General features: G+C 41.4%; 1 protein-coding gene, 4 non-coding genes and 1 pseudogene across 6 annotated transcripts; 4 read left to right on the top strand and 2 right to left on the bottom strand.

Annotated features, from left to right (window-relative positions):
* The first annotated feature begins 900 nt into the window (after positions 1–900).
* Trnal-uag (transfer RNA leucine (anticodon UAG)) lies at positions 901–982 on the top strand. The gene has a single exon. It is a non-coding gene; the product is annotated as a tRNA-Leu (tRNA).
* A 1,759-nt stretch (positions 983–2,741) lies between these two features.
* Positions 2,742–2,823, top strand: Trnal-aag (transfer RNA leucine (anticodon AAG)). Its single transcript has one exon. It is a non-coding gene; the product is annotated as a tRNA-Leu (tRNA).
* A 2,511-nt stretch (positions 2,824–5,334) lies between these two features.
* On the bottom strand, positions 5,335–5,416 carry Trnal-uag (transfer RNA leucine (anticodon UAG)). Its single transcript has one exon. It is a non-coding gene; the product is annotated as a tRNA-Leu (tRNA).
* A 3,782-nt stretch (positions 5,417–9,198) lies between these two features.
* LOC148718072 (neurofibromin-like) lies at positions 9,199–13,259 on the bottom strand. 2 transcript variants are annotated; one of them, XM_088744040.1, is made up of 6 exons: positions 13,157–13,259; positions 12,355–12,632; positions 11,864–11,964; positions 11,207–11,352; positions 10,925–10,965; positions 9,199–10,612 (listed from the first exon to the last, which is right to left on the bottom strand). In XM_088744040.1, the coding sequence occupies exons 2-6, from the start codon at positions 12,415–12,417 to the stop codon at positions 10,244–10,246; spliced, it is 720 nt and encodes a 239-aa protein (XP_088600166.1). In that variant the 5' UTR covers positions 12,418–12,632; positions 13,157–13,259; the 3' UTR covers positions 9,199–10,243. The 2 variants fall into 2 exon arrangements, with proteins under 2 accessions (XP_088600166.1, XP_088600165.1); XM_088744039.1 differs by lacking the exon at positions 13,157–13,259 and having other exon boundaries at positions 12,355–12,755.
* Positions 13,260–14,507: 1,248 nt separating this feature from the next.
* Positions 14,508–14,589, top strand: Trnal-aag (transfer RNA leucine (anticodon AAG)). The gene has a single exon. It is a non-coding gene; the product is annotated as a tRNA-Leu (tRNA).
* A 1,133-nt stretch (positions 14,590–15,722) lies between these two features.
* The window catches only part of LOC148718064 (uncharacterized), an 82,273-nt pseudogene continuing 74,367 nt past the window's right edge, over positions 15,723–23,628 (top strand).

The raw sequence follows: 23,628 nt of genomic DNA, 5'->3' as shown, positions 1-23,628 counted from the left end.
GACAATATGTGTGTATTCTGTGCCAACGCTGATCGTCATTTGTTTGACATGACGATTCCTAAAAAATTTAAGAACATAGATTGACAAATTATATAAAAAGGCAAGCAATTGGTTGCTTTGCTTCAGGAATTTGGACATTTATTGGTCTACGCTGTATACCTAATTACCAACTTCTGTCTACTAAGTCATGTGAAGTGGATCTATAGTTCCTGTAGCTCATTTACCTGTGAAAGGCTAAACTGAGCCGGAACGCAAAGATTAAAAGATGTATATTTCTTGACAAGTTAGCAAATGCAAAATTGTTCAAGCGAAGCACGATAGTATATGTATTTAATGCATATTGTGCGAAAATTAAGGTGCACACCTTGAATATTACCTGTTTCTATGAACAATATTGTTTCTAAAATTATAGGGCACCGAAGTGATGACTGATAACAACGGAAATTCATAGTTCCTTGTCAACGATAAGCGAAAACGTTCCTAAATCAATGTTAGCCAGCTCCGATTGTCAACGATAAGCGAAAACGTTCTTGAATCAATATTAGCCGGCTCTTATGTCCTCGATTTCTAGCGATGGCTGTATAAAATAAAGCACCATCACTGAACACATAAAGATGAAAAGTAAATGTTTTTGCTCCTGATAGCGAGCATGGACATCCCTTCAACAAACTAGTCCCCAGGATTTCTCTTACCCGCCTCTCTTAGCGGCGGCGCGGCGGCAAAAGATCTGGGCCCGGGGGCAATTATTGGCGTATGCTACCAACGGCGTAGAATTGTGGCCTATTCGGCGTACATTTTCAAAGCCCTCGGCATAACTTCGGCGTGGGGTCTATGCGGAATGCACCCTGGTGAGTACCCCACCAAACTGTCTGACTAATGGCATATATCAATAGCGTAAGAGGTAGCGTGGCCGGGTGGTCTAAGGCGCTGGTTTTAGGCACCAGTCATTTCAATGGCGTGGGTTCGAATCCCACCGCTGCCAATTCAACATCTTTTTAAATTCGCACATGGACAAGGCTGGGCGCCGTTTTAAAACTGCTAAACCGAAAAGGACTCAGCTGAACTTTCTTGATGAAAATCGCACTTACTTTGAAGCAAGTTCTGTCCACTTTTTCAGCCATGTGCATTCCGTCATGTCCTTCAAGCAACTCAATATAACAAAGAAAAGTTAAAATGAAAAATGTTGGATCAGAATTAACGCTTGTAGTGATTGGTTCACGAGTTAGGTAGCTCGTTTATTATGAGATGAACGAGTGCTAAAACCACGCCTACATTTGTTAAAAATTTTTTTCAGAACAACAAACTTGCTGCCACCACTTTAATATCTGACCTCGTTTAATCAACACTTTTTCATTCCGGGCCCCCTTGGATATAAGCTCCCCACGGATATGCCCCGCTACGGACATAAGCCCCCACGGGCATAAGCCCCCACTGACATAAGCCCCCACGGATATAAACCCCCACGAATATAAGCCCCCACGGATATAAGCCCTCACGAATATAAGCCCCCACAGATATAAGTCCCCCTTGGATATAAGCCCCCACGTTTACATGTCCATTTAAAACTCTTTAAGAAGTTGAAAAGGCCAAACGTTGAGTCTTATTTACGTTCGTAAAAAGATATGAGATGATGAGTTACCTCCATTATTTCAAGTAAAAGGTCAGTAACTGTCTCCATGACGGTCATGCTCAGTGATTCTCCTTCCCAGTCTCTCAGCGTGTACCTGCGTTGGTAGGTTGCTTTAAAAGCCTTAACATCTGGTGTCTTCACTTTTGAGATGCCTTTCAGTAGTTGAGTGAAATGATTAGATGGCATACAGTTAAAAACAAAAAAGGAAAAAAGTCTATCTTTAAATTGCCACACTTCAGGAGAATTTGGTATCAAATCAAGGTAACGCCCTCTTGCTGATTAATTCCTCGACTTTCGTCACCTCTTTGCTGTTTCGCCGATGTAAATCTTTTTGCAATAAGTCAGCAAGTTATGCAATAGATTACATTGGCGGAGGATCGTTTGGGTCCCGATATTTTCTCAGTGTTGTGAATGAAAGGACACGTTTTGTATCGCGCACGAGCGCATTTAAAAGTGCCTGGTTGGTCATGTAATCTATTGCATAACTTGCACTTATTGCAAAAAGATTTACATCGGCGAAACAGGCAGAAGACTTGGTGACCGATTCCGAGAACACCTTCGTGACGAGGAGAGGAATGACAAGGACACATCGAAACCAGTCGCTTGACATTTTAATTTACCTAATCATTCTAAGCAACATATGGTAATCTGCGGTCTTTCCTTACACTTAGGTAGCACGGAAAGCCGTAAAACTCTTGAACAAAAGCTCATCTTTCAAATCGGCAGTCTAAATCCCACACGTATCAACGAACGCTTTTTATTCCACTAATTTATTCGTGTTTTTCTCGTTGTCATGTTCCCACCAATAACGTCGCTCCATGTTCTGCCTTTAAAAGCACGCACAACCCACAATTCCTCTATTCGCTCCGACGAAGGGCTAACGCTCGAAACATCAGCTTTTATAATCGTAACGATGGCCAATTTACCATTTCAACCGTTGTTGATATATTAAAAGTATGGGATGTGACCGACAACTATAAACAAATAAAGAACGAGGGTATCAGAGCGATTTGTTCATCAAGTGGCATAAAACAATAAAAACAGACGGTTGTTTAAAGAAAGAAAGGCTGTTTTTAGTTATCCTAAAATGTTACCTAAGCAGCGTGTAAATGGTAGCGTGGCCGAGTGGTCTAAGGCGCTGGTTTAAGGCACCAGCCATTTCGATGGCGTGGGTTCGAATCCCGCCGCTGCCAACCTAACAACACATTTTTACCTAAATTTTCAAAAAAAAATCACAGGGCAGTATAAAGTAAAAACCAACGTACTCCTGGACTACTTTTGACATTCCATTGAAAATTGCCCTATTTCTGTTGGGGAACGGATGTAAGACAAACTACTGTTATCAAAAGCTCCTTACCGTCAAGATGGTCGTTGAAGGAAAGCAAGAGCAGATATCTTGTCAAGATAGCAATATCGTCCAACATGAGGTGTTGTTCAAGACGGACAGTGGGAGAAATGAAGGTCTTGCTGATTAGCTGAGAGCAATATGGGTGGAAAATAAAGCGTTAGAGGAAACTGGATACTTAGCCTTCTGGAGACAAACCCTAGTCAATAACAAAATAATCCTAAATATTTTTACCTATAAGGTATCTTTTCATTTAGACGGTCTGGTTGAATAAAAAAAATTCCTTTTTACCAATGTAAACGGATAGCAGGAGTCAACTCTATAATTATGAACACGAGTACGTCTTGCACAGTCTGATGCGTTTTCAATGAGTTGCAGTTTTGAAATTGGCTGTTGTCAAATCTGTAGTATTTTGATGTCAAATCTCTAGCCTCTTCCTAGAGTAGCCCACGTGAGGGCGAAAAAACTGAGTCGTCCTCAGAGCGATTTAGTTGAATTTGACCCCCAGTCTGTACCTTGGAGGGAACTAGGGGACAAATTCTACCAAGTCGATAGAACCATTTCTGTCATCTATTAGAACAGCCTGCTCTATTCACGGATGGAACAGTCTAGTAAGCCGGTTCTGACAAATAGTTAGAGAATTTTACGTCGAGTTTTCATATCTACAATGACCAAATCAAGTCACCGAAAGAGAATGCGTTTCTGAGTCGAGCCTTCCAATGACCTTGCGTGACACAATTTGCACATTAGCTGACGCCAAAGCTACTGCAGTATCTGCCATCACTTCTGCCTTTACAGAACCCAGCCCTCCTGTGGCTCTGGTCTGAAAGATAACAAAATCATTAAGACATATCCAATACGATAGACAAAGTCAAGAGATGTTGGGACCATGTACGCTTGAAACGTGACCTCACTATACAACAAAGGCAGAGAATGTATAATTCAGACTCTCAGGCGAGATATTCAATGTGAAAGTTTATTTAGGATGAGTCAGCCAGCCTTGTCGTATACGCCTCCTACTAGAATCTACAATGTACTGGAAGTATTTACTGAAACTAAAGGGTTATACAAAATAGCCTGTGCTACGCCAGATACGAAAAACCACTAAAAAAACCACTCTTAAGAAGTGGCCAAAAAATATGTGGAAACGTATTCTTCATCTAATACAGCAGCACTGTACCCAGATGAAAGGGTAATTAAAATAGACCTAAATACACTACTAATCACACAGAAAATTCAATGAAAGCTGTGACATTTTACAGAGAGTTGTAAACAAAATTACATTAAACAAGAAAAAAGAAAGTGGTCAAACCTAAGACTGACCGACCTAGAATGACTTAATTTCCCGCGAAACGATTAAATAATCCGAAACTACCGCGATGCCACTCGAAGCTCTTCAACGTGCCGTCAGAATATTAATTTCTGACTAGTTCGTTCCCACGTCACTCAAACGTCAGAGATTACATTTTCAGGTTCAACATCAGTGTCTAAGAAACTACGCACCTACCCCTTCCTAACCCATCGACAACCCTATCTTGTTATCAGTTGACTGTTGTTTTATCAGGGGAGGGGTAGGAACGCATTTGCTCAGAAATGGACCTTGATCGATAATTCCTCGCCAGCCCCCCTCATCAACCCCTCACCCGCACCCCCTCCAAAAACAAACGCACTCAGATGTTACCACTTAAGTATTTGGAGTTGACCAAAAGCAAATCATAAAAAGGAATTGAGGTTCCTTGACAGTTTGCTTTTTGTTGCTTCCACTTTTCATGCCTGGTAGGTGTAACTAGTATTCAGAATGATTTAGAGCAATATATGTATTGCGGGTTTCCAAGAATTAGGGTTCAAAGACAAACAACGCTTTTTTGTGGGGAGAACCGTTTGTCGCTACAAAAGAGACTTCAAAGACTTTTTCCTTTCGAATAACATAAATGTCTACTTCGCATCGACTATCTGTCGAAAACCTCCCAAATCTTTATGTTACCAAGTTTGTTTGTCTTACTAATACGTGCATAAATAACTCTAGTTATGAGACGTTATCATTGGAGTCTGACAAAAACGTTTACCCATACAATCCCTCATTCATAAAATTTAAAAGAAAAAGAGAGAGAGAGAGTGTCATAAGCTACCTTAATGAAGCAGTCAAGGACTGTCTCCAGTAACTCAGTCACTTTACCCACATTTCCCCAAATTGTCCCTTGAACGGAGGGATAAATGGTCTAGAACAGAGAAGTAATAACTTTGTCAGAATAACTTAATATTTGAAATGTTAATAGTAATCAACGATTGCATGCATTGGTTTTCCTACACTAAGTTATGCGATTGGTACAGAAAACTTATGTAATAAGTGAAACTATATTGGCAGCGGTGGGATTCGAACCCACGCCATCGAAATGACTGGTGCCTAAAACCAGCGCCTTAGACCACTCGGCCACGCTACCATTTACACGCCATCAACGGAGACACCTAAGGGGACAAACAACTCAAAGGGAAACAATTAAGGAAATAAATATTGGATGCTATTTTTCTTTGATAATCAGATCAAAATTTGTTGCAACTCATCATTCAAATGTATAGTTTCAGAAATTTATGGAAAAGCTTCGTTCTTAATGCTTCTTTTAAGAGGCGAAAGAGTATCGAGCGTCAGACAAATATCCTCTATGCGACTTGTCCCCCATGCACACTTCAGTTAACCCCAAAGTGAATGGCCCCAGGGCTTTGCACCAGTTTCTTACTGCAGAGTAATTTTGTAATTTTTAAATCGAAACCACACACGTGACCCTACACCTTTCTGCATGTTGCATACACTCTCCGAGCTTTTCCTCTCGGCATATTATTTGCAGTTGGATGTACTGTTCCATGAAGAAGCAGAACTGGAAGACTGTGCTGTAGAACAATTCTTTTCAATCCTCTGATCTTTAGGCGTTTGGTAAACATCATTTTCGTTACAACTAGCGCTGGATTTTTTGAGACTCTACTAAAGTACTAGCACTATCCCATGAGTTGGTAGCGGGAGGTGTTCCTGATATCATTAGGAGCTCGTTTTCTGCTTCCGTAGTGGTTGACTTGCTTCCTCTATAAGACTGCTTTGCAGTCATTTCCGGAGTCGTCACGCCAGGCGAATAACTCCCCCAGAAAAGGCTGTTCACATTCGAACTGCATTCCATTCAGGATTTCGACCAATCATCATTTTCCCACGGCACGAAGCTTGGATATCTCCACCGTCGCTCTCAACGTTCAATAAGCGCTTCGTTCTGGGAAGTTCGCGATCCTTGAAGATTCCCTTCAATTCATCTTTGAGTTCTTCAAGATGATCAAAGGCCTTTTTGAACTTCATCAATCGTCGGTAGCAAGCTTTACAAACTGACAACTCGCTGGTCGCTGAATAGCAGCTCACCTTCACATCCAGACAGGAACTAATAATCGCCGGAAAATCAAAAAAAAACTTTATCCAAAAACATAAATTTTTTCTTTTTTCTCAACTAAAGTGGAACAAATAAAGCAACGATCACTTTGCAAAACCTTCTTCGGCGTTTCCCGCTCCATCAAGAAACTACGAACAAATGCAGAGTTTGAAAACGCGGGAAAAACGATATTGATAACAATCTCTTGTGTTCTGATTGGTCACATAAGAAACGATGTCGGTGATCTTATTGGTGCAAAGACAACAAAGGGAAAGGAATGTTGTTCGAATGTGAGCAGCCGTTTGTGGGGAGGAGCGTTGCGTGACGAGACTAAAAACGGCTGCGAGGGAGACTACCCTCCTATAAGGACGACGAAATCTTGGTCCCCGCAGATCTTCCTCAGAAGATGTAGAGCTATACCATGGCGTGAGAGCTGCAGGTCTTGGAACCCCACCCATGTACCCATTTTTGGTTTCCACCTTTCCGTGATTATCTCTCATTGTAGTTGAGGTGCCTAAGGAGTTCGCAGCACACGTCCTTGTCTTTGTTACGCTCATCCTTTCCTGGGCTGACTGAACCTCTCTGAAGTGATGGCCAGTGCTTGTTTCTGGGATATTTTCACTCAGGGTATTATCACGGTCCCAAAAAGTGGCAGTAGATGGCGGGGTACTTATAGAGCTACACTTGCTAGCGCCCTCATCCAGTCTGCTGTCAGAACAGTCTTCCGCATCCTCGTTAAAAATTCGCGTAACAATTTTCTCAGGTGGCAAGACTGGACAGCCACTGTCATTATTGTGCGACGCCTTTCTCCTAACTGCATCTTTAATCCTCTTTATGAGTCGCACTTTGTCGGTTTGTATCTTTTCACCTTGGCTCCCGCGTTTCTTTCTCAGAAATCGTGGTGGCTTTCTTTTGGCCTTTTCTTCTCTTTTGATGGGCTTCGTTTTTCTGTGTGAGGTGTGAGAGTGCAGTCTAGCTATGGCTAAGTCTCGGGTATTATTGCCCTCTTCTTTCACTGATCTTCTGGTCTTGAAACCTGAAGCAGCAGGCTACTCCACCGGTGGCAATGCGCATGACTGAACGTCATTTTGTTGGCCCAGTCCATAAAGTTGGATAGGTCTGTTTGTGTTTCTAGCCAGCTGCCGTGATTTTTTTTTTTTTTTTTTTTCACGATTTAAAGCCTCTTCTTGTGGTTGGGAGGCCTCACACTCATCTTCTGAATCAAACAAGAATGTCACAGACGACGAGGATCCGTCATTCCCGTCGAAATTAACCGTAGCGAATGAACCCCTCACACTAAACTCCAGTTCAGACTGAAACGAAACAATACTTGGAGCAGGCTTCTTATCGATTGCAACAGAGGGTATTTGATCTGATTCTTCACTTTCAACCCTTTTGTCCATTTTCGTATCGTTTTCTACTGATTTGTCTGAAAATATCGCCGTAAAACAGTTTCCCATTTTAGTGTTAACCTTAACTGGAAGGAAAACACTTAACGTGTTATTTTGTGAATGTGACATAAAGTTTGATAGCAACCTACTTCGCAATGCGTTGTGATTTGAAGTGCGCGCGCCTTATTTTGTCGGTGTTTCTTTTCTATGTCTGTGTTACCTGTCTCCAAGATATTGAATAGGTATCTGGTGAACTAGGCTATTGTCTCACCTTTTAGTCACATTCTGGCCCCGGTTGTTCGAAGGATGGTTAACGCCATCCACTAGATAAATCTTTCTTCGGTTGATAGCGCAGTACGTTTTGGTAACACTTATCCGCCGGGTAGCGATTTATCCGTTGGATAGCATTAACCGCTCTCTGAACAACCGGGCCCTGGGATACAAATTACTTCTTTTCATCAGGACCCAGTTGTACAAAAGGCGGATGACGCTAACTAACGGATAAATCGCTATCCTGCGGATAAGTGATAGCAAAACGTACTTCGCTTTCCACCGGATACAGATTTATCCACTGGCTAGCGTTTCTCAAACTTCTAGCAACCAGGGCCGGTTCTTTTGCGCGAATAACGATAGCATGCCTGCTGCAACATTTAGGAAACCTGGTCGCAAAACGCTTGCATGCTTCCTGTCGCCCGTGAGAAGCGCACGTACACACCAGCAAAACTAAAAAAAAATTGACTCCGTAGTTCGTGAAAATCAGCCTTGATAGTGCGCGCACATCGTATTGTATATACCCTCGTGAACAAAAACAAAACTGCTTTGTATAAAACACAATACAATGTTGCAAATTTCAATGATTTTATTTACAACTCTAATTAAAGATTGCAAAATTTCTAAAACAAGGTCTCATCCGCTTTCACGTTCATATCGCGTCCACAAACCAGTGTGGCGCCAGTTTTATAAAGGCATTTGCATTCCAAGGGATTGTAATATTTACAAATAAATGATGGCGTCAACCGCCTCTCGCTCCCGAGATCTCATTAGCAATTCTCCTTTCTTTCTACCATACAATTCTTATAATGTGAATTTGGTATTGGATCAACTAAATCCCCTAATTGGTATTTTTGTATATTCTCATCACTTTTCTACTCGATCTTGTATGGATATCGTTAGGAGAAATTCTGTCTTGGTCACTCGTGGGAGTATAAGGGGTTGGCGATATTCTCATCAGAGAATATCGCCAGAATATCTCAGCTGAGAACGACAGGTTCGTCATTTTCTTTAAAATCACTTCCATAATATTGGTTTAATTGCAAGATAAGTTACTTCGTCTGCTGCTAATGCTGGAGCCGATTCTCCGGCTGTATTCCCCTTACCATATTTGTTTGGTAATAAAGAGAGATTATTACGAGGTGTAACAAGCGAATTACCCGTGGCAATCAAAGAGATAGAGCGCGCGGAATTATATAATGGTGATGTCGTGTCGTTGTGTCGAGTAATCTTCTCTGGAAATCGGAGAGTAACTAAGTCGGAATGGGTATGGCAACCAATGCTCCAAGAGTTATCTACTTCAACAACGCCATACCAGTACAGCGGTCAGTTTTGAATTGAACTCTTGAGTAAACAGAACTCTCAAGTTCTGAGAAATGTCGCATTAGACAAAAATCAATGAACGGAAAAGCTACCAATTTTTCGCAGTCACTCATTTTCTCACTAAAAATGGAATATGCGAGAGTAAAATTTTGCGAAAAATTGGGCAAAAAGTGGTGGTAAATGGAACTAGTTTTGGAGAAAAGCGAGAACTCGATACTATCGTTTTAGTTTCCCACGGCTTTTAACTGTGCCCACAAAAACACTATACTGAACAGTACGGACAAAATGATCGTTTTTGACCACGAACAACAGTCGACCTCCTAAAGGCCCGTTTAAAGAAATTGACGGTGCTTGTGACACAAATTGTGGACCGTATGCTCAGTGAAGTAAGGACTTGAAAATTATTTTGTAACAGGACATAAAATTTTGCGTTGCTATTTTTTGCGTCAACCGATATTTCGATTGAACTCGATCTCGTGATTTTTCTGAAATAGCAAAATGAAGTCATGCAGAAGTTAGTATCAATAAGGTAGAAAACTCAAAGCGAGCCAAAAATGATTTTAAGTGCACTGTTTGGTTTCTCTCGGTTACTCCTGCGTAATGTCAGGATGAAAATTAAACCTCTTGGAAGGAGGAGTCCACGTAGAACTGCGGCTTGCAAGACAAATGAATCCGAGTCGAACAGGGCTCATGGTATATCCAGCCAACTCTTTCAAACTCGTTTTCAGGCCTTAAGCCAATATGCAAATTCTCCTTAAGACTCGTCGTTTAGTATTTGTTGCCAGAACTTGATAATCAATCGAGAAATGTTCCCTCGATGATATGGATCCCCTGTCTCGCACCTTGGCCCGTAACACCCCACAGATTTTTGACAAACTAATCACTTCATAACTTTCCCAGTGGAGGGACTTCGTGTTCCCCTGGTGGACCAGTTCCGTCGGAATTTCGGAGATTCCTTGTCGGCCTTTTTCGCCCGGCATGACGAGGATGAGCGCTTGAACGGCAACGGAATAAAAAGGTGCTTACCGGGTGCAGCACCAGACAGAGAACTAAGGGAAGAAGACAGAGAAGACGAGGAAGACGCCACCCTCAGGTCCTCAGTGCTAGAGCTGAGAAGTATTGGTTTGACAGACGCCACAGAACCTGAACGCTGTGTTTTTTGATCGGTCAGGGGTACACCGTACACCTCTACTACAGCTTCCAAGAACTTTACAAAGAGCTGCGCACGGCTTGCCTGACCGCTTTGCTCCTGCGAAAATTAATAACATGGATTTTTTACCCGCACAAAGGTCCAGATCCTAGCAGAATACAGGACCCTTGTTTAATGTGAACCTTCTCATTGCCTAGCTCAACATAGAGTTCTCTGTGTCTCGGTGGTAAACCATAGGACTGCGAAATGTGAAGGTCTGAGCTTTGAATTCTCGAGGGAGATTCGCATTTTTTCGTTTCCACGATCACTGGAAATGAACTACATCTTGTAAGACCCTTAAAAGTAGTTTCAAAGCTAATCTTAAACACAAAGGTCACTGTGAGCAAAATCGCAGCAGTACAAAATGCCTACCTTAAACTTCGTGAAGCGACTGAATCCGGAAAATCCAAATGCTGAAAGAGCAAAAACGCAGACAAATTAGTCTTTGTTTTCTTTTACGCCTTGGAAGACGAGGAATTAAAGTCGTACCCGAAGCCATCATGTTTACGCGGGAAAAACAAATAACTTCCTCACATTAAAAACAGAGACTTCATGACCTATAATTAAAATTATTTTTTGTACCTCTTAGTTCCACATCACCTGGAAATTAAACGTCATTGCATACAGTTCAGCTGTACTTTGATTTTCACTTACTTGATAGATAGCTTGACTTCATAACAGGATCGTCGTTTAGCTTTACAGCGCTCATTGAATGTACGATTGTCTGTATCGCTTTCAGAGTGGCTACATCATCAGAATGGCCGAGCACAATGGATAGATCCGAGTCTAAGAGATTATAACTGCACAAGAACAAACAAAAAATTAGCTAGAATGTTTTTCTCTTCTCTATTATGTGGGGTGGTAATTAACTACTCTATCAAAAACAAAAAATAAACTAGGTAACTAGTTTTTAGTTTCGAGATTCGTTAGCGGGCAAATGAAACAATTGGTAGATAACGGGCAGTAGCTAATTTTGGAAAGCTGATGATTAGAGCCTGCGAGAAGGCTTTCATTATGGTTGCAGCATGGGTGGCCGGTAAAGCATGCGCGAGGTCTGTGAGGGGTCTGACACTAAAAACCTTTCGCGGACCTCCTACGCACTCACATCGCTCGCCAGCTTGGAATACCTTTTGAATTAGTGTAGAAAATTTGGTGTCATATCAAGATGTATTTCTCATGACTTATTCGCTGGGAAACGCTCTAGTATCGTAAAATTACAAGTATGAAAATAGAGGGTTAGCGACGTTCTAGTGTGCCTTGGAAATGCATATGAGCAGCTGATAAGGACTATTTAATAATTAGAGTACTCACATGACAGGGAAAACTCCAGGGAATACCAAGCTAGCCTCCGCTAATACCTGGTACAAATACCGTGACTCTACATCTCCAGTGACGTGCTCAAGCAGCATTGCCTATCAAGAAACCAACAACTTGAATCAATAAAACTAGGGTCTCTCTGTTAGCGGAAACTCGCCCACACATACAGCTCGTTTGACCTCCTACAAAAACTCTGTGTATACACTTTCCGAATGCCACCAACAGCCCTGCTCAGTCACCCTTCAATGGACTTCCATTGCGGGAAAACGAGTAATATTTCAACAAATCCTTCTTTAACAATAATGAAATAACCTCTGTTCTGATTGGTCTGTGTGATTTCGTTATGTCGGTTTCTTGACGATCGATTGAACGTTTCTATGAAGCAAAACCAAAGCAATCCCGAAACACTTTTCGAAACTCAATTGAAAGTTCTAAATCAATTCACCCTCACGGAAGTCATTCCGAAATTATCCAAACAACCTTACCAGGGCGGTCAGCAGCAAAGCTTGAGTCTGATTGTCGTTCACAATGCTTGGATCCAAGAGCATGTTTCGACATTCCGAGGGGCAAACAAAGGCCTCGTCACTAGCACTGTCATCAACTGTAATCACTATGGACACTTGGTGCTCCGTATTCAAAGACGTTACGCTTCCGGAGAGACTGCCGTCAAGTTTGCCTGGAAAATTCAGGGTGGGGCTGTCGGGCTCTTTTTTGGCACCCGGGCGCAAGCTAGAGCGAACTTCCTCAGATACGGGTAACAAAGCTACGAAGAATCAAAGTCAAACAATCTTCCGTAGTCAAGTTAGAAAACTAAATGTGATTGAACTTTTTAATGAGTAGTTTTCGTTCTCCCCACCCCCGAAAAAAAGGCGCCTAAACGCATCAGGGGCTACCTTCAGCTCATATGCTTTTATTTTTTCTATGACAAGGTATTTTCGAGGTTTTATTTCAAGAGAACATAAGTTCTACCAAGTTTTCAGGACTTTTGCAGTTCACAGAACCTTTGCAAGACAACTTTTGCACGGACCAAAACTAACTTCAGCTTGAAGGGGAATAAAAATATTAGTTCGGTACGATAGTAAAAAAAAAAAAACAGAAAAGAAGCGATGATTAACCCCGAGTGAAAAAGGATAACTGGGGAGGAAGTAAAACAAAACGAATTACAAAGTCGTAAATAAAAACTTTGGGCGAATTCTACCAAGAAGCAAAAATCTTTGGCGACTTCGCCCAGTTTAACATTAGGCATTCCTCTGCAGTAAGGAACACTTTGTCAGTCCTTTAACTTACCAGCCAAATATGCAAGATTTTCTTTGTTGACTATAAAAGAACCACGACTGCAAGGAAATTAAAGTGTCATCAGTTCCCTTACGCTGACTGTATCAAGCGTCATTTCAACAGACTGCGATGACATGCTACAATACAAATGACAATGAAGAGCTATTGCCCTTAGAATCCCTAAGAATGGCCAGCATCTAATTTCTCCTTACAGTATCACAGCTGAATCAACCAATGAGGTCATGAGAAGTTAAAAAAATGATCGCCACCTAAATAAGCTCCTAAGTGCTTTGAACTTCTTTTTCTCAGTTCCAAAGGAGATTAAGAAGATTAAAACGGAAAGTATGGAGAATATGCACTCGGATGTTGAGATTTAGAGGGTAACGCAGCAAAACGAGGCGCGTTTCGTAAAAACAACAAGCCAATTAGAGCTAAGGAAAATGTCACAAGGAGTAAATGGGAACTCAAATTTAAAACAAACAAACTTTGAGAAGCGCCGGAAGACACACGTGACCAAGATGTGATTAGTTAAAATATTGACGTCAATTTCTTTTTTACAATAAAAGTATGATTTTATTTAAGTTTTCGGAAAATCACACGCGCGCGCATTGCGTGACACGACACGTCATTTTCATGATCCGTAACCTTATTGACAATGGTTCTCGACCAATAAGCGCGTGACAATTTCTACAATTATTGTAACATCAAAATTTTCCGGCATCTCCTTGGTTGAAAGGGTAGCACGAATTCCTCATACCACTCACAGAGCAAATGAAGAAAAATCTACTGCAATCCCAGTTTGTTTTCGACATTAAGTTGCAATTAGCCTTTTCCAATCCATACCTGCCTTGTCTTCCGTTTGCTAGTGATGTTATACATCAAGTTCAGGATGCGAATACGAGCCGAAGAGGTGGCCTGGGGATGATATACTCCAACAAAAAATAAGCAGAAAACAGATTCAGTGGATAAAAACTATTTCACCAGTTTTAACTGACCAGTAACTGTAAGGCATAGCGTTCGTGTTACTGCTTTCATTAAGTTCCTCAGTTTTGGAAAACATTACTAATCCTGGGCACAAGTTGACACACGTAAAAGAGCCCTCCTTCTACTGGCACAATAGCAAATCAAACACGCCAACAAATTTTAGAAAAATTGTACTTAAAGAAACAGTGCTATACCCTTCACAAGGTGTATCATCAGCGCAAAGTGGAAATTGTTTGAAAAGTGAAGGCCAACGAAATCGTCCATTTGCTTACAGTGAAACTCTAGCAGTGGTTCTTCACGTACCACCATGAGAACTTTGTCCTCCGACTGTAGAAAAAAGAAAATAAGGACAAGGTGTCATCTCTTTTAATGTGTAGACGGTAGCGTGGCCGAGTGGTCTAAGGCGCTGGTTTAAGGCACCAGTCATTTCGATGGCGTGGGTTCGAATCCCACCGCTACCAATACAGTATTTTTTTGAAACTTTTAATGAAAATAATATCTAAATTTGATTCAAGCAAGGCTCTGGCAGCAGAACTCACAATTACATTCCTATTTTTTTTACGAACCTCTGATTCAAAGGCACCATGTGTTTCGAGTGATATGAAGCTCTGCTCCAAAAGTGCCAAACCACAAGGTTATAGAGACACTTCTGACACCCCAGGGTGCATTTAGTTTAGGTTACGCCGAAGATCTTCGGCGTGGGTTTTAAAATTTTTCGGCGTACCGGCGTGCGATCGACAAGATGTTGGCGCACTGAAGCGAATGATGAAGGCAACACTTGGCGTAACTGGCGTACCCTCACTAACCTGGCGTAGCCACGAAAGGCCACTTGACCTGTGGCGGCTGTGGCCAATAAATAAATAAATGTATGATCTTTTTGAGTGCATATATCTTTGCAGAACGTCTGTCACAGTACAATAATTGTATCCAGCGAGCATTGGCAAGCAACCGCTCTAATACCTGCGCTTTCGAAGGCATGCGCGCACAGTGCACACGCATTTGTTTTTAACTTCTTGCGGGTCCCCAAACGATACCATAACTGAACGCGTGCTTTCTCGCGCCCCGTGTTTCCACTCTTTTTCAAAGTGGGAAGTGAATTATTGCCTTTCGCTGATTTTCGGTGAACGCTCGTAGCTCGCTAACCCTTGATAGGAAAAAACACTAGAGCTTGCTATCCTGAGTGTATAATATACCGTACTTGTATTTTCAAGAACAAGGTACTGACCAGTGACCAAAACAGTCGTACAACCTGGAATCCCCGCCCCCCTCCTAAAATAAAGGGTTTAAGAAAATGCAAACTATTGATCAAGACTTTCTTTTACGTTGTCGCTTCTAAAAGAGCCGTTTTTTGTTGTGGAACTTAGTTCTCAACAGCTTCATCCTCGTCATCATCCCCACGCATGATATATTACTCCAAGGTATCCAAGTTCTCTACCGTAGAAAGGATGTATCTTTAAGGACGCTGTATTGCATCAAAATTGTCTGCAAATCTTCCTCGCGTATCCTCGTGGTAACTATTAAAGGAACACGAACATTCAGCAACTGTTCACGATGTTCTTGCAGCGTTTCCAATAGATAAAAACGCTCATCTCGAATGTTGTTGATGGGTCACAGTCGCAACAACTTTAACGACATTCTCTATTGTCTGGAGAAAACAGTCAACGGAAGATAATCAATGTTTGGCTAAACCATCCTCTACCCTCGACCCAACTGCCACCTCACATATGGGTTACGGTGGATAATGGTACGCCATCCCGAACAACAAATCAGGTCAGACTTGTCGTTGCCCGTGATGAAACCGGCATTCCCTGTCCGATTCCTGTCGCTTCCCCCGTGGTTTACTCAGAGCTTGAACAAGCGTCATACGAGGTGCTAGCAGAGCTTCTTATCAAATCAATTGAAAACCATTTTTCAAAAGAGGTGCTTTCAAGATTGTATAGCGTTGCAGTAGATGGTCCATGCCAGGCAAGTGGGCTTCACAGAAAGCTCTTAGAGGCATTAAACATCGTCGAAACTCGGGAGGATCACCTGGCCTTACCAGTGACAGGGGATGCTGCTCACATCTTGAATTTCGGGGGTGTCTGAAGTCAAGGATTCCAATTAACCTGGCGGCATCTTCTTCCAAACGTTTCTGAAAAGATGCAACGTCTTCAATATCATTTTGGCCAATGAGAAAGGTTTTGCCTTCCTTCAGCCAGTAGATGAAACAGCTCGGAGACTGATAGCGTATGTAGGTCAGCGATTTGCTAGTTCCTCCTATGAAAAGTGGTGTAAAATTGAGCAAAGCTATGGATCGTTCTGGAAAGCATTTGAAGCGTTGTATCCAAATCGAAATGAAGAGGAAGAGCTCCAGTACATGATTGCCGGATAAGACTTTGTTGTTGATTTGCCGGCCTGCTTGGATATCATGAGCCTGTTGTTGATCTAATTCTACGTGTCCAGTCGCTTGACACTCCTGTGTGGAAGTTGAAACTTGGTGGCCAAGGGTAATAAAGCAAAGCTAACAGAAGTTGCTAGTGGTGATACAGTGCATTTCCCATGATGAAAGAAAGCTGGAGACACGTTGAAGCCTGGTGGAAAGTAGAAAGGAGTGGAGCTATTGAAAGACCGGCTTGTCACAAAAGACGAGGAAAAACGAGTCACTGGAGGTCGGTTTACGTGGAAACTGCGAGAAGAAAGCGACATTAAAGCAGATCACAAACGTGTTGCATCTGACCTGATGAATGCACTAGACCGACGAGTGCAATCTGCTGTCACGGTGTCAGACCATTCCTTGACGGTTCTCCAGGCATTCGATGCGGCTGGTTTGGTGGGCCTACAAGGTGGCGCTTTATTGGTAGATAGCGTCATGAAGTTGGAAATAGAGCACGGCGAGTACGATACCTATGGCGTAAGAGCTTGTGAGGCTGTCCTTACAGTTGCTTCTAACATGGAACATATCCAGAAGTCGGGAATGGATCTGGATCCTCGACTGGCCGTAGAAAATCCAATCAAAGGAGACATTCCGCAACATTTTGAAAGTTTTAAATCGACATTGAGAAGTTCGCATGGCTACAACACTAGAAATGGCTACTTACCTAGACTGCCTAAACCTAAAACGCTTCGACGAAGGGCTAACGCTCGAAACGTCAGCTTTTGGAATCGTTACGCTGGCCAATTTTACCATTTCAACTCTGTTGATATATCCAGATTATTTCGTTACTCCCACCGACGCAGCCCCAAACAGTTTCTTTCGAAACTATCAGCCTTTAAACCTAAAACGGAATGTGGAAAGAGGGTGTCCTAATTCCGTTTTACAAATGACTGGATGTCCTTCCTAGTATTTTTAAGAAGGCCAATGCCATGCACAATTTTTAACGAAAACCTTACAATATTCTTAATGGTTAAATACTTTAAATGATGGTTAAACTTTAGATAGACGCCGTTTTAGATCTGTAACAATTGTATTTCTTATTTTAGCTTTTAATACTTTTTATTTTTACGGAGGACCTCCCTGAAAACCACGTTTACGTGACGGGCGCTTCCTCCTTAAAGATTGTTTATTATTATTATTATTATTATTATTATTATTATTATTATTATATGTTTGCAAGCGGTCTAAAGAGGTGTGCCTCTCTGTGTTCACGAATCCAATATGTCCAGAACGTTTCGGTCACGTCCGCTTCACAAAGTGCAAATTTGTGAACGAGAGGTGTACTGATTGATGTCTATGCAAAGTGTACTAGTTTCGATGAAATGCTTGTGCAAATCTTTGCTGTGTGCCTTGTCGGTGACCGAGAAGACACTGTGGCAAGTCTGTCCTAATTTGTATTCACAGCAAATTCCAAAAGACCTCCTGTATTTTCATGAAGACGTTCTTATTATTTTCAGGCTAATTTATGAGCCCGAAGAAAGCGTAATTCAACGAGGGGGTACAAAAGATACGAGATACATTTACATTTTACATTTTTACATTTATATAGCGCAGACTTCTATGTGGATATATTCAGTCGCGCTTCACAGTATTGTAAGGTTGAGATCGGACGTCAGCATTTTTATCAGGCGCCTCTGGCAGCCGCTTCAGTCCATGTAGCGATCTCATTTTCCCACCCATCACACCCCGGGGAGGAAATCCACTACACCGTAATCTCGTGCAGGGGAAATTTACGTCCCCTACCCCTAACCCTGCAAGAGACGGGACCTACGGCTTTACGTCTTATCCGAGAAGACGAAGCAATGTGAGTGAAGCGTCTTGCTTAAGGACATAACGTCATGCCCTAGCCAGGACTTGAACCCGGCCAACCGACCCAGAGTCCAGCGCACTGAGATTAACTTGAGCTGGCCTTAATGTTTACGAATAAGGTTAAAAAGTCAAATGAAAGAGAAGGCGAAAAGCATAATGTTTTCTGCTCAAAATGCTCTGAAATAATACGACAGTAACAGTTACAACTGGATGCTTGAAACCTCAACTTGTAATTAAGATTACTTCTTGTTCGATTTGACGCTAACTGGAAAAAGTCTTGGAATTCGAGATTACTGAGAGAAAATATACATTTATAACATTCGATCAGAGAAAAATACAGTCTTCGATTCTTTAATTATTGGTGACCACTTTAAAATGGAGGAACGTTCCTCGTAGTCCATTTCGCCTCTCTTTTGGCTAAGAGCCAGTCTCGACGCTCTTCTCTGGACTTTTTCCAGCAAAACAATGTCTTTTACCAGAAAGGGACACCACACTGGAACCGCATATTCTAGTATCGGCCTTACTAAAGATTTGTAAAGCAAAAAGAATTCACTTACGCTATTAGACCCAAGCACGCGCTTAATTACCCCAAGGACTTTGTTGGCTTTGTTGACCACCACGTGAATATGATCACTCCATGATAGATCGAACGATATTGTAATACCGAGATCTTTGATATATTTCACACTCTTTAGAATTGCACTGTTTGGATCAAGTGTATAGCTCCCTCTCGACTTATCTTGTTTGTGCGTTATTCTCATTGTTTCACATTTATCGGGATTAAATTTCAACTGCCAGGTTTTACACCATTCAGTGAGTCGAAACAAGTCAGATTGTAGCACATACGTATCCTCAGGAATGTTTACTATCTCCCTACAGAGTTTAGTGTCGTCGGCGTACAATTTTACAGCGGAAGAAACTCCAGCTGATATATCATTGACGTACATTATGAACAAGATGGGCCCTAAAATTGTTCACTGAGGTACGCCTGATTTTACCTGAGTCCATGACGAATAGCTGCCGCGCAAAACAACACGTTGCGACCGACCAATTAAAACTGAAGCTTTGAAACCAATTGAGAAGAGGGCCGTCAATACCGTGTCTTTCTAATTTATGAAGCAGACGTCTGTGTGGAACACTGCCAAACGCTTTGGAGGAGTCTAACAGAAGTACATCCGTAGGATTTCTCTTGTTACGAGATTTTTCCCAGTCGTTAAAACAGGATAACAGCTGTGTAACCGTAGAGCGACCTTTCATGTACGCAAATTGATTCGGGTTGAAAATATTGGCTTCACCCCAAAACTCCATAATACGGTGTTTTACTATTTGTTCTGCTAGTTTACACACGATCGATGTTAGTGAAATCTGACGGTAATTGTTTCTGCAGTTTTTACTGCCCTTTTTTAACAAAGGTGTTATATCGGCGCATTTCCACTTGCTAGGTAATTGGCCAACAGCGAAGTACTTATTGATTAATGCACATATAGATGGAAGAGAGCCGATGCACATTCCCTCAAGATGCGCGGCGACAAACCGTTAGGCCCAGGGGACTTGTAAGCATTTAAATTCTTCAACAGCTTTTCAATCTTATTAACAGAACAATAGATATTAAAGAGCTTAGAGGTGGCAACATAATCAAAATTGGGAACGTTATATGTAGAACTGTCTAAATTAATGTATCCGTTCAAAGCTTTTTAAAAAAAGAGTACATCAAAAAGAAATCGTCTATGCTCTTGAGACAGTAAATTAAGTTTAGAAATACGAACTTTATAGTCATCATCAGATTTGAGAATGAACTTTGTTGCACGTCGCTGTATTCTTTCCAATTTAGTAATACTTCGCAATGAAAGGTGACCAAACAACAGACCCGTATTTCAGCTGTGACCCAACCAGAGCGCAATATAGAGTTCTTAGTGTTGAAACATCCTTCAAATCTCTGCAATTCCTTCTTATGAAACCAAGCACTTTGTTCGCCTTACTGGAAATCTTATCTATGCGAAAGTTCTAGGACAGGTTGTGGTTAGTTAGCAAGCAAATATCTGAAAATTCAGCTGTAACGTCAAGGGTGGTACCACCCAGTTGTAGAGGAGCAAGAATAGGCGAGCGATTCTTGGTAATCCGCATTAACTTGCATTTCTTGGTATTGAAGCTCATATGATTTAGTCGACTCCAAGAAACCAGGTTATTTAGGTCATCTTGAAACGATGCATGATCGCATGGATGCTCAATGACCCTTGAGATTTTACAGTCTTCTATCTACATATAAAACCACCAGACTTGCAGGAGAGACCTTATGAATGGACTGACCTCTTAACGATTCTTTCCTTATTGAGATGAAACTTGTAATTGTCCCGCTCAGCTGCTTCACATTTCCTTTCAATTAGTTTATAGGGTTAAGCGTTACATCAAAACAACACCCATTAGCAGTAAGTTTATTTATTTCCCAGTCCATCACCTGTTTGCTACATAATATAGTACTACACAGTAAATCGTTAGATGTTTAGAAACCCTTTCCACCCTAATGCATGCATATTCTCTATACTGACCTCTGTACATTTTCTGTGCTACTGACAACGATTATTTGTGCAGTAGTCAAGAGATATTCTGAAAGGTGATACTTTCCTTTATTATCCAACTACACTCCGTAGAGTACAAATAACGCCATAGACGAGCAAAAACATCACGAGGTATTTGTACTCAGAAAAACTTACTTAATTTATGATCACATATCTACCATAGAATTAGTCTGCACATAGAGAATTTAAAAGTAAACATTTGTGAAGAGCCTGGAATAAACAAGAAGTTTGAGTCCCTGTGAGTATTCCAACCTCAGCCAATTCATATGTTTTCTCATCAAATCTATAACTCTAAATGTAATAATGATCAACCTTAGAGTATAAAATAACTAACCATCAAAAAATGTTATTCTAGGTTTCATATGCTTACTTATTGTATGAGTGGAAGGGTAGGAAAATATTTGGCTAGAGGTCATAATGTGCAAAATGAGCCTCCTTGATCCACATGTTTTCTTGCCTAACTCGACCTAACTCAATTTCCAACCGTTTCCTCAAATAACTACAGTAGCTGCTTTTCATCTGTCTTCTTGAATTTGACTTCTCATAGAGCCGTATGCACGACCGTGAAGTATTGTTCACGACCATAAACGACCTTATTTGCTCCATTTTGTACAGTACTTATGCAAATCTATTTATTTTTTAAAATTTGTTCTTTGCAGTAAAAATACACTTCTGGCCCCTCGAGGCAGATGATAATTATATTTTTTACTAACCTGCTTAGCATTTCCGACCCAAAATGTGATGTGATCAAAAGCCACAAAAGACCCAACCTCCGGCTGAAAATAGAGAGATATATGTTTACACTCGAATAGAGATTCCCATTTGTTTAATTTAAGAGAAAGACATGTAAAAGTTTTGAACGAAACGATGAGAAAGATTAAGCTAATGAAACACAATTACGATTACAACATCTATTTATAACTGCTTGGAGCTTACCTTCTCTCCTTTGTCAGTATAAGTAGTCCGTGAAGAGAAAAAGAATGAGTCAACATTTTTTCACTAAAAAACGACTAGATCGTGAAATTTAACAAATGGTAAACACCACAGCGTACACTATTGAGTTATGGATGCACGCGGGAGGTTGCTAAGCACGAAAGAAGCGTAAGAGTCGCTCGAGGCGATAGCCGAGAGCGACTCTAGCTTCTTGAGTGCTTAGCAAACCTCCCAAGTGCATCCATAACTCAATAGTGTACACTGTGGTGTTTACCATTTGTTTTATAACATAACATTGATACATTGTAGCTAAAGAGTTCCCTTTTATTTAACAAATCTTACGCGACCAGAAAAAACAAGCGCGCGCGGAAAAATAGTCTTTGGATTTGCTCACGTCAGCAGCGTACACCCATGGGCAAATGGGGGACGCTAAATTGACCAGTCAGAGCGCGCGCTTTACTTTGGTTATGTTATAAACGAAATTATCATATGCCATTTTACTCGGGTTTTTTCACGGTTCTGCGTCCTCAGCTCACGTTGCAATCTGATTAAAGTATAACCCAGTCTTTTCCCTCAAACTCCAAAATATGGGCATCAAAAGGTCAGGCCCCCGACACGCCTATTTTGTCAGCATCTTGGGAAAAAAAAGACAAAATGCAAAAACCAAAATAAAAATTGAAAGGAAAAAAGGAAAAGAAGTCAATTGAGTTAGTTCGGCCTATGGCCTGTCTTTTCTCAAGGCCAAGTTCAATCGAAAAAATGGTCAAAACAGTGTCTTTTTTTTGCACCTATCACATGACGAATTGATACATCCACTCTTTTTTATTTTCGTTTTGATACGATTCCATAGGTTTTTATTTCAGATTTGATGAAATGATACAGATGATACAGACTCCACGACCTGTAAAAGCAACGATTCAAATTAGTCATACTCTCTGTTCTGACATTTGGGTTTTAAACGGTTCAGAGCCATCGAATCTTTCCAGTAGTGTAAATATGTAAATAAAAAAGTTCGGGACTCAATTAAGTTATGTTCAAAACTGAAATATTTCGATCTGGGTCAAAATCGGTAGCTTGTTTGGAGCGGTAACGAATGAACAAAATTACTCTCTTCCAGGCTCTCATTCTGTGGGGAATGAGGACTAGCGGGGTCGGGGAAGCGCGCGAACGACATAAGCAAATACAGCTGTTAAGCAAACGGCTGCTTTAGCTGACTCTCGCTTGTGATCACTCAGCTGCTTTTGCATTCAGTTTTACTGAACGAGACCTTGCACTGGCTTGGGAGAAATTGCGAATAACGCTTGGGTGATGGAGCGGTTCACATACGTTCTTGGGTCCAAAATACTACGCACATGGATAAGCGGCTTTTCATCGTACATCCTGGCCTTGCATTACTTCAGATATCAGTCGCAGGAGTGGATGAGAGGTCTGTGCAAAGTTCAACGCCGAGGCGTCAACGTAGGTCTTTTTACAGGTTTGCTGCTTGCGTCATGGGTCCTGTTCTTAGACGCCCATTATCAAGCTATGTTTGATTTAGAACACATTAGAAAAGCCCTTACTCATAAGTGTCTAAATCGGAAAGCTTCCAACGGTGTTTGGTATTCCCTTGCCACTTCCATATACTTGGGAATGTATTCGTCCATCGCTGTTTGCTTCGTGTTTTTCTCTCTGTGCCTCGTGATGACGAACGATCTCACGAGAGGATACCATAGCCTGACTAAATGCACTGGGAATGTTCGAGATGCTGTAATAATGCACAAACAAGTGCT

Source organism: Stylophora pistillata, chromosome 13, assembly GCF_964205215.1.
Source record: "Stylophora pistillata chromosome 13, jaStyPist1.2, whole genome shotgun sequence".
Lineage (NCBI taxonomy): Eukaryota > Metazoa > Cnidaria > Anthozoa > Scleractinia > Pocilloporidae > Stylophora > Stylophora pistillata.
This window is presented reverse-complemented; position numbering and strand designations above follow the sequence as displayed.

What these genes read in the sequence shown, in the direction of transcription:
- LOC148718072 (XM_088744040.1), bottom strand. Translation starts at nt 12,417, where the DNA reads ATGCTCTTGGATCCAAGCATTGTGAACGACAATCAGACTCAAGCTTTG. An exon ending in CCTGGAGTTTTCCCTGTCAT is followed by an intron (nt 11,353 to 11,863) that starts GTGAGTACTCTA and finishes GTTCTTGTGCAG; the next exon opens with TTATAATCTCTTAGACTCGG. An exon ending in GTCGCTTCACGAAGTTTAAG is followed by an intron (nt 10,613 to 10,924) that starts GTAGGCATTTTG and finishes TAATTTTCGCAG; the next exon opens with GAGCAAAGCGGTCAGGCAAG.